The sequence below is a fragment of the Xenia sp. Carnegie-2017 genome, unplaced genomic scaffold (genome assembly GCF_021976095.1).
Source record: "Xenia sp. Carnegie-2017 unplaced genomic scaffold, XeniaSp_v1 HiC_scaffold_64, whole genome shotgun sequence".
Classification (NCBI taxonomy): Eukaryota; Metazoa; Cnidaria; class Anthozoa; order Malacalcyonacea; family Xeniidae; genus Xenia; species Xenia sp. Carnegie-2017.
This window is the reverse complement of record NW_025813531.1, coordinates 333720-343500: the sequence shown is the minus strand read 5'-3', so window position 1 is coordinate 343500 and position 9781 is coordinate 333720. Positions and strand designations below refer to the sequence as shown.

At 35.9% G+C, this 9781-nt stretch overlaps 2 protein-coding genes and 1 long non-coding RNA gene across 6 annotated transcripts; 1 reads left to right on the top strand and 2 right to left on the bottom strand.

The window, feature by feature from the left end:
- Nucleotides 1-62: 62 nt before the first annotated feature.
- LOC124459130 lies at nucleotides 63-593 on the bottom strand (the record flags this gene model as incomplete). The annotated part of the gene is made up of 1 exon (XM_047008658.1): nucleotides 63-593. A coding segment is annotated over exon 1 (531 nt), but the record flags the coding sequence as incomplete, so codon positions are not given.
- A 265-nt stretch (nucleotides 594-858) lies between these two features.
- Nucleotides 859-2352, bottom strand: LOC124459129. The gene has a single exon (XM_047008657.1). It carries the CDS (start codon nucleotides 2350-2352, stop codon nucleotides 859-861), a length of 1494 nt encoding a protein of 497 aa, XP_046864613.1.
- A 2278-nt stretch (nucleotides 2353-4630) lies between these two features.
- LOC124459082 lies at nucleotides 4631-8960 on the top strand. 4 transcript variants are annotated; one of them, XR_006953443.1, is made up of 9 exons: nucleotides 4631-4977; nucleotides 5325-5419; nucleotides 5650-5840; nucleotides 6428-6465; nucleotides 6660-6829; nucleotides 7054-7094; nucleotides 7476-7603; nucleotides 7801-7894; nucleotides 8937-8960. It is a non-coding gene; the product is annotated as an uncharacterized LOC124459082 (long non-coding RNA). The 4 variants fall into 4 exon arrangements; XR_006953441.1 differs by lacking the exon at nucleotides 8937-8960 and adding an exon at nucleotides 8875-8935; XR_006953440.1 differs by lacking the exon at nucleotides 8937-8960 and adding an exon at nucleotides 8717-8868.
- The last annotated feature ends 821 nt before the right edge of the window (nucleotides 8961-9781 follow it).

Sequence of the window (9781 nt, the reverse complement as noted above, 5' to 3'; positions counted from 1 at the left end):
ATTTGGAGAAATGCCTTTTGAATATCCCCAGTGATTGCAACAGGAAAACTTCGCGCTCTTACCAGCACTTCCCACAGCTTGTTATTTAGCGAAGGTCCCGCGTACAGGCATTCGTTTAAAGAAGGACTTTCTGGTGAAGCTTTTGCTGATGCATCGTACACCACTCTCAGTTTAGTGGACTGCGCTGACTCGCGTACGACTTCTTTGTGAGGTATGTAGAATTCATTACCTTTTGCTACGTTAGTTGCTGATTCAACTATGCCATCGTGCTTTTGGTCTTGGATTACTGCGTTGTAATCTTCAGTTAATTTCTTTCGCTGTAATCGTCGCTCTAAAGATTCCAACCTTCTGATGCTTCCTGTTTTGTTTGATGGGAGAGGTGGATGATTTCCACGCCATGGAAGACCGGTCTCGTACCAGCCCTCCGGTGATCGCGTTAATTGCTCTTTGAATTCGTTATACACCATTGATTGGTCGTGTTCAGCAGTGTCTGCTAGGCCCAGCACATCCAACCTGCAGAGATCTTCATAATCCTTCTGCGAAACTTGGGTAAGCAACATCCTTTTACTGTTTGGTTCCACACCAGGGCTCATGGCAAACCATCCGAGTTTTGTTTTTTCTGCAATTGGTTGCCCCTCAGTTCCCACTAGTGGATTCGTGCGAGTTTTTATCCGTGCATATTCCCGCTTCCCAAAACGATATGGACAGGTAATTGAGCTTTCTGATCATTATCAACAAATTTTGCATTCTTCAGGTGTTCAAACTCTCTTTGTAAGTTTTCATAGTGTGGATTGTCCACTGTGAGTAGCTCTTCTTTCTCCACCTTGATCAACTTCACCTTCATTGAATAATCACTGTCTATTGCTTCAACTTCCCCTTCATAGATTTCCAGTCTTGTTGTTTTGATGTTAGAAGCATGTCAACTTTAGTGGTTTGTGTCTCAATTGGTTTCACCCTCAGCATAGATGCAAGTTTACCAGATATGTATGAGCTTCCAGCCCCTGAGTCGATCAATGCACGACATGTAATTCCATTTATCTTGACAACAAGAATGGGGAAAATTCCTTCACCAGTACATCCATCTGTAGTCAACACAGTCTGACCTGTTTTTGGTGGTTCTTCTCGATTGGTGACATCACATATGCTCGTATGGTGTCGTTTGTGGCAATTTCTACATGATGACTTGCTGGGGCAAGCGTTAGCATGATGCTGTCCTGCTGTGCAGTTGAAACAAAGTTTCTTTTTGACTAAAATTGCTCTTCTCTCCTTGACAGTACTGATTACTTTACATTCCCCCGATTTATGATTTCCTTCACAGTAGACGCACATCCCCTTTTCTTTAGTATGAAAGACTTTCTCTGACCTTCTAGATTTCCATCCAGGTGTGTCTGACTCTTTCTCACAGACTGGATTTCGCCTGGTCCACTGTCTGACTGCTTCAGTAAGCTTGGAAAAGTCCCAACTTTCCCATTCTGGATCATTTCTAACAAGGTCCCCATGTATGGCTGGGAGTTTGTCTAGAGTCATGGAAACATTTCCTTGGACATCCTTCAGTTTACCCAGCGTTTCCAAAGCTTGGACACTGTGATTTAACTTCTCACTAAATTCGGCAATCTTTCTCGGGTTTGCTCCAGAGATATGAGGCAAGTCCATGATCTCTTTTATGTAAGCTTTTATAATTTCCGAATTCTTCCCATACTGATCTTTTAAAATTGACTTCGCTCTATTGTATCCTTCGGTGGTAAAGGGTAATGATTCTACTCGTCGCTTAACTTTGGGCCCAAGGAAACCACACAGATATGTGAATTTGTTGATGGCAGCTATATTTGACTTGTCCACCGTCTCCGTGAATTGCCCCCAAAATCTGGGCCAATCCATGTATTCCCCCTCAAATTTCGTAATATTTATTTTTGGCAATCTCACCGACATACCTTCATCACTTATTTTTGAGTCCCCGGACTTTGAATTTTGGATTTTTGCATTTACTTGAGCCTTTGTTTCTTGAAGCTTTACTTCAAATCTAAGTTGCTCCTCGCGAGCGTGATTTTCCTCTTCTAATTTCCTATTGATCAGCCAGTGTTGTAGCTTGTTTATTTCGTCTTCGGCTTCGCTTATTTTTGTTTCGATTTCCGCATTCCAATCGCTGATTTCTTCAAGGTCGTCTTCTCTTTCGATTTTCGCTGCTTCTACAGCTCTTTTAAAATTGTCAGCTTCGTTTATAGTTGTTTTGAGTGCGTTCAGTTGTCGTTCGATAGTTTCTCGCTTTCCCGAATCTAATATTTTAGCTGTTCTTTGAGCAGATAACTTTAGTTGAGTTAATTTTATGTTGAGTTTTGCTTCGTCGTTTGCCATGTTTGTATGGCACGTGTAATATCTCGTACGAAATTTTCACAGTTTATCACAATAACAATCCCGTCGGAGGTGCCACGTATTCCGAAAATTGACCTCCGTCCCAATGTGTTCGGAACACGAAGAATAATCACTATCACAACTTGGTTTCATAAACAATTTTATTATCACTTCTTAAAGTCTCTCGCTTCCCTCGCTTGTCTCTTTCGTCTCTCTTGTCTCGCATGCCTCACTTCTCACTTCCGTTCTCTGCTCTCTCTACTTCCGTTACTTATCGTCCCCAAAGTACCCGAATGTACAATTAAACCCAACACAACTTTAACATAATTTGCAACACCTGATTGCAGGCTATATGCATAAGCTCGGGAAACAGGGATAAAAACAAGGCATGAATTGAGCCCCGAGGTGCAAAAAGTGAAGAGCGTATTTTTTGTACAATGTCTTTTGTTTAATAAATATTTGTTATAACAACAGGAGTTTGGTGTTCTGTAACAATTCGGAACAGAGTACATTTTTCTTGATTTCTTTCATTCTTAATTACCTATCTATTATTTGAGACAATAGTCTTCTTCATTCCCATAATTCCGTGCATCATAAATAAAAAGGAACATAACAGCAAAAGAAATCATATTTTCCTGATTATTGGCGTAGATAAAACAAAATGGGCAGAATTGTATCAGGAGCTTTGACTTTATTATTGGTAGCTTCTTCTCTTCATGAAAGCGGTGCACTTTCTGCTCAGACATGCAAAAATATTACATCCTTTAAAGAAAAGTGTTAGAATCCTGATTTTATATTTGTCAAAAATCAAATTGTTCTTAAGGGCGAACTCGATGTAAAATTCGAGACTAGTGGACAAAATTTCTCTTGGTATTGTGGAAGCTCGAGGAGAGAAGTGGTTTTGGACAAACCGGCAAATAAAGCACGAGTGTATTATCGAAAAAATGAAGACGTAGAAATATTCATTGAAGATTGTCCCTAGGTTAAGTCTAAAAAATTCAGTGTTACAGATGGTGAAAGTGTTTGTTACGACGAAAGTTTTTCCTATGCGTGTCCTGGGATAGAAGGAAAAAGTCATCCTTGCAGTTATGAACTAACAATTAACAAAAAAACAACTAAAGTATCTCAGGTATCTGTCGGATTGACCCTGAAAATCGTAGCAAAATTCAAAATATCTTTTTCTGCATCAAGGGCACAAAAAATCGTACACACTTATGAGTACCAAGAGAAATGGTACTTTGTCGTACCTGCTGGATATACGTTTTGCTCATATAGAAAAGCCACAATTAGTTTTTGAAATCAGTCATACTACTGTTCCGGAACAGACTTCAAATTTGTTAAGTTTGGTACTATTTGCTCGGGGAATAGATTATGTAATAAAAAAGAAAGGTCATGTTTTCATGACGAACACAACATCAGTAACAGGCCAAATTTTCATTTCGCTTTCTGTTTTATCATACTCTGTGTTTTTCTTTTCATCTAATGTAAAACGTTCATTGCCAACACCCACTCATTTATTAACAGCTAATGTGTAGTTTCTAGTATCATAAATATAAATGGACAATATAATGTTTCTGTGAAGAAATGAAAGCTTAGTTTCATGTATAAACACGAGATGTATTTTGTAAACTTACTTTAAGTACGTCGCAAAATCCTTATGGCATTTTGCGTAAAAACTTGTATAGTAACTATGAATATGTAGTTGATTAGCATTTATGTATGTGTGTGACAATAATAAAGTCATTAGTAAACTCAATTGTCAATTGATAAACTTTGTGCTTCTAGCTGCATGTTTGTGGTATGCAAAATGAAACTGCTGTGTAAACGTCATATTTATTATGAAATATAAAATTTTTCACTTTTAGTTTTGCTAACTTGAATGAATTAAGTTCGTTATCTTAAATGAAAGATTTTTCAAATAAACTGCTAAGGTTATCCCCTACCTATACGAGTTCCACTTTTATTAAAAGATTCATTACAGGAAATGATAGCAATTGCTGATAGCAATTCCATATTTGCAGTATAGTTAATTCAAATCACAAATTCGGATTTGACAAAGTCGATGTCATTTAAAGACATTAGAATTGATTCCACTAGACGAACAAAATGATACAAGATTCAACACTATGAATGCATTTAATTTTAAATCTTCACCATGCAGCAACTGTAAATTCTTCGAAGTAACATTTTATAAAAATTTTGGATATTTTGCTACCGATGTGTACACATGGTATGCAGCCAAATTGATCAGGTCCTAGTCTTTCTCCCGTATACTGTGATATAAATGTAGTTTTGATGGATGGAAACCATTATGAAAACGACTTGATTATGACCGCGCTAAATTTGAGAATTTAAGCGAGCAATGTTTTTGAAATATTTGTTACTTCACTTCAAATTTTGAATATCGGAGCAAAATTTTCTGCCTATGTTAAAGATATACAGATATATAAAGTTGTTGTGATGGTGAATGGCACCGATAGAAAGCGAGAAGTCCCAAAGAAGGTTGGCAGACAGAGTCAAAGGAATTAAACTGCACATTTTGCCCTATTACGGTATTAAATACATCCATGTCGATTGATGAGCAAGAAAATAAATTGAACGATTATATAGAAGATTTTCTACTCAAAGGTAAATTTGTGAACAAAATTGTGTATTATCATTGACTGTTCATGTAATTATTAAGGATAAAAATAATAAAATTTGAAATCAGCTGTTGATTTAATTCAAACCTCCCATGTTGTTATTATTTTCAAAACCGTATTTTGTAGCAACGAAGAAATTTTGGAGTACACCCTAAACTGAGGTGTATATCATCAAGATTACGTCTGCTTTGACCTAAAAAAATTTTACATGGTTTTGTCTACAAATAATGCACAAGAATTAAGTCGATACATTAAGTGTTGTTATGGATGAAGTAACCAATCATCCTCTGAAGATGTTTGTTATTTTAAGCATATGTATTTGTATTTCTACAGTAAAGAACAGGCGTGAAAGAATATTAAAATGCATTCAAAAAGCCAAAGCACAGACTGCAAATGCTTATAAGAGTCCAAGCATTGAAGTTGTTAAGGTATTGAAATTATATTGGATTATCTTTTCTTGTAAATGACTTATATGGCTCACCACCATATAAACGTCTGTGTCATACATCAAGAGATAAGTAGGTCCAATGTAAATTAAACCAACTATTTACTTGTCACTTTTAGAGTTGCATGTGAAAAAGAATACAGTTTTTAGTCTGTTACAAGTACTGTATGCTGTTTTGTTTGTGATGAAATAATACAATGTTTGGTATTTTAGGACAAGTTTTTCATTTCCTAAGCACAACCAGTGGTGTCAAACTAGATCCCATCCTTCAAGATCATTGGCATATCCAGGTTTGCAAGTTTTTTTCCAGCTTTCCACTACATCAATATATCATTCCATTTCTTGAAATGTTGTTTTTTACCTTGTTCAGAATGTACGCCAAATGAAATTTAAAGAATTTCTAAGTGAGTACAATGTTTAGTCAAACAACCTGACTGAAAAAGCTGATATGTAATAACATTTGCAAATCTTGCTGTTTTTGAGAAATTCTGTTACACCATTGATGTCTCTATAAACTTGGGGCACCTGTGTCACTACCTTTAAAATAATTAACTAATAGGTGACTAAAATATAGAATGCAAACAGATAGCATATTATGTATATACTTAACATTTATATCATCACATATTTGTAAAAAGAGTTTCATTGGGACAATAATCTCATTGTTCTATGTAACTTGTGGTTCCTTGCAGATTTTCAGAGGTGTATACCTTTTACACTTTTATCATAGAATTTTATGATTGAAGGCTAAAAAAAATTGCAAAGTAATCTTCACATTGTAACTCAACCAATACCTTCAATACTCAGTAACATAAGGCCCTCGCTGGTCTTTCCGTCGTCTTCGTGAAAACAGCTGATTACATTATTTTGCATGGAAATTTCAGCGAATACATAATTAATTTATGTGCGTTCCGTTTTTTGGGACACCTGTAGATGGACCTCTTCTGGTATCAGTTACTCTTCCTATGATAGAATTTTGTTCTTTTTATAGACAACGCAGGAAATGTTGATTGAGCCATTACTGCGCAGGTGTGTACGTACGTAGACGATCCTTTAAGTCTGTGAATGTGACACATTTGAACGAGCTCATTGATTTGTTCTCTGACGTACAGAGAATTTGTTCATGAAAGTGAAATTTGTTTTAATAATTGTAAAACACTTTACTGTCTCCGAGATCTTGTATTTTTAACAAAGACTACGTACGATGTGTTGATCTTTGCTAGGTGACAGCGTACATAACAGAGCTTCAAGCATCAGGATCAGTGACTGACAACATGTCTGTTAAGTCAAGTTTAGAATGAACTGTTATAATTTGTGTTTGTCAACAACCATATGTGATGTTTTGTCTTCCAGAGTGGCGGACGCTGAAGGAGGGAGAAAGTCACTATCTTACGTACGTATATTGATAATTTTATATTTGATAAAGAATGAGTAACACAACGAGTTACGACACCATGTAAATTGATCGAAATGATTTGACAAACCTCTCCCCAACCCTCTCCGTAGAAAATTTAGTCAATTGACCAGAACTATTTTCCAAAATATATAACCGTTCATTGCTAAGAAGTGTTGTTTTATTTGTTTATAAAACACAGAGTTTTATTTTTTTACTTTTAGATTGCCTTTGTCAAATCTCTCTTGTAAAATCAATAGCTCAGGTAGGATAATTGTCAGTTGTGGTTTACCATGCCTCAAAAGCAAGAGTAAAACTGTGTTCATTATCTTTTTTATTAAGTTATCACACAGGAAAGACACCATAGCAAACAGCTATCTCCAAGTAATGGTTAAAATACAGAAATCTAAATAACGATCTGTTGTCATAGTTGCGTTTTTAGCTAAAAGTACACTATAAAGATTATGAAGTAGTTGAAGATATTAAGTCAATAATTAAATTAGTAAAGCCTGCTCCCCAGTCACCCCATAACCCGCGCATACTTGTTCTTGATATCCCAATTGCAAAAATTCTTCTTCATACTTTATGTAAATATCGTAATATCAGAGAACGTACGTATGGATCAAATAGAAAGTTTTATTTATAGATTTTGAAATATGAGCCAGCAAAACTTCTACTACAATCTGTGTCGTTATTTCGCTATGAAACTTTACAAAAACTTCGCTCGTGAATTGTTCGTGTTAAAAGTATGAGAGCTCCAAAACCTGGGGAGAGGTTTGTCATTCATATTACGTAAAGTCTTGTTCTTATCCAAAACTCACATAGCCACAATCACCCTCACCACCATTATCTTTATCACACATTAACCCTCACCATCATTTTTATCCCAAACCATCATTACCGTAATCCCCAATCACCCTCACCACGTCCTTTATCCACATTACTCATTTTCATTATCCGTTCCTACTTAGAGTGATACCCATGACTGGATCACCGCTGACCAATGATGTTGCGCCCTTGGACAACAATGCTCCGAAGGGCATCATAGTATTAACAGGTGGTAAGGTTAGTGATTTCATTTTAGTGGCTACCTTTTTGATTCCTAGTATGAATTGTGTTTTATTTAAGAAATAAAAGATGTTTACTGTGCTTGCACAGGCTTATGCAAACCGAAGATTCGTTTGGGAGAACTTGAGAGCAGATCAGTGCAAGCCCGAGACCGAAGATCGAGAGTTGCACATGCTCGAGAGTTCTTACAAACGTCTTCTAGGTTTGCACAAGTCAGTGTAAACACGGAAAATATCTTTTATTTCTTTTATAAAATAACAATATTGCGAAACAGACGAACATTTTAATTTTTCCTCTAAAATGTATTCATGATCTATTTGCAAATTCTCATTGACTGGTTGATTGTTATGATTGATTTGATTGGTAGAGCTTAGACGTGTTTTGCACAGGCTAATGCAAACACAGCTCTAGACCAATCAGCGCACGTGTTTCATTGTGTTTATTTTATAATGTTTGATGAAAGACCACCGTTGTATGACAGAAGTACAAAGACTCTCATACACACGGGAATTCTAAAATTTTAGACACCGTACTTAATCATTGGAGCATATAAGTACTAGACATTTCGTCATACCAACCTACATGAATTTGAATTTTTGAAATATTTTAGATGACTAACTGCTAGTGATTTGGTCAACTACCTGCAAATTAGTAAGGGTAGAGCACGATCATGTGTGCTCTATGGGATTGAGAGACCCTCGCGTTAGATAAAATTTCACTCACTCGGGCACCGTCATAGAACAATGCATGGCCAAAGCCAGAAGGGATTACTTATGGTACTGAATTTAAGATGCTGTATTCTTATACAAGTATCTTTAGTTTACAGCTGATGATTGTTTTCAACGAGTATTTGAGATGTGTTCCATGTAAAGGCAGGTTTTAGTTCAAAACCTCTCGAAAGTTATAAGCCAGGGGGACATTGGATTGGTATAACTCACAACCTGTTAATTTTAACACGTTCTATAAATATTTACCAGCAATGTGCGAGGTAGATTACATTGACATAAAAGGTTGAGGATTTTCAAATGATTTTGGAAAGGTTACGTGCCCAACAACCCTCTAAGAAAGGAACATTTTAGTGATGAACAAACAATAATGTCTCGGACTGATTATCGAAGCACATCATTGTTAGATGATACAAAAGGCCAAGTTCTACTCTGGTTATGTCAGTTTTAAAAGCACTTCAACAACCTGCTCCATTGGCGTTTCATGTCCAAAGAAAATTGAGGTAGATAAGAAGAAAGAAGCATGTGTTAGTACGACAAATACACGACGTACTTTAAAAGTTATTGAACATGAGAAAACACGTATGTTGTTTCATTTTATGTTCAATACACATGTGTTTGCTTTTAACTTTGTGAGCAATTATTAGTTTTTCCAATTTTTTTCGTAAGAGTTATTTTAATTTTAACATGAATATATTGACATCATCGAGATGCGTTAGAAACGCGTTAAATTTCATCACCTTATTAGTTATTCAGAGATGAAATGTAATGTGGAGTTACGACAGTCATTAGTATCCTTTAACCTCATTAATATTTTCTATTTAGAGGATACTAATAAGGAAGTGAACAATAAAAAAACAATATCTTGTTAGTATTCTCTATATATGGATTAAAAATGAGATTTAGTGAATACCATTAAGCTTTAATTGTATTCCATTGTTTTCACTCCATCTCCGCATTTTCCTTGAGCTTTAAAGCTTACATCACTTCTTGAACTTTAGCCACTATGCCATATGGAACATCAAAATACTGGACGCTGATTGGCCGAGTGACTTTGGCTGTGTTCTAATTCTAGATATCTGTAGATATGACGTCATTAGTACGAAAATTTTTTTCTACCATTATTGACTGACGCCATTAAAAGCCGAATTTGAAAAAA

Bases quoted from the DNA above. Each gene is read 5' to 3' on its own strand.
- LOC124459129 (XM_047008657.1), bottom strand. From the start codon at position 2,352: ATGGCAAACGACGAAGCAAAACTCAACATAAAATTAACTCAACTAAAG.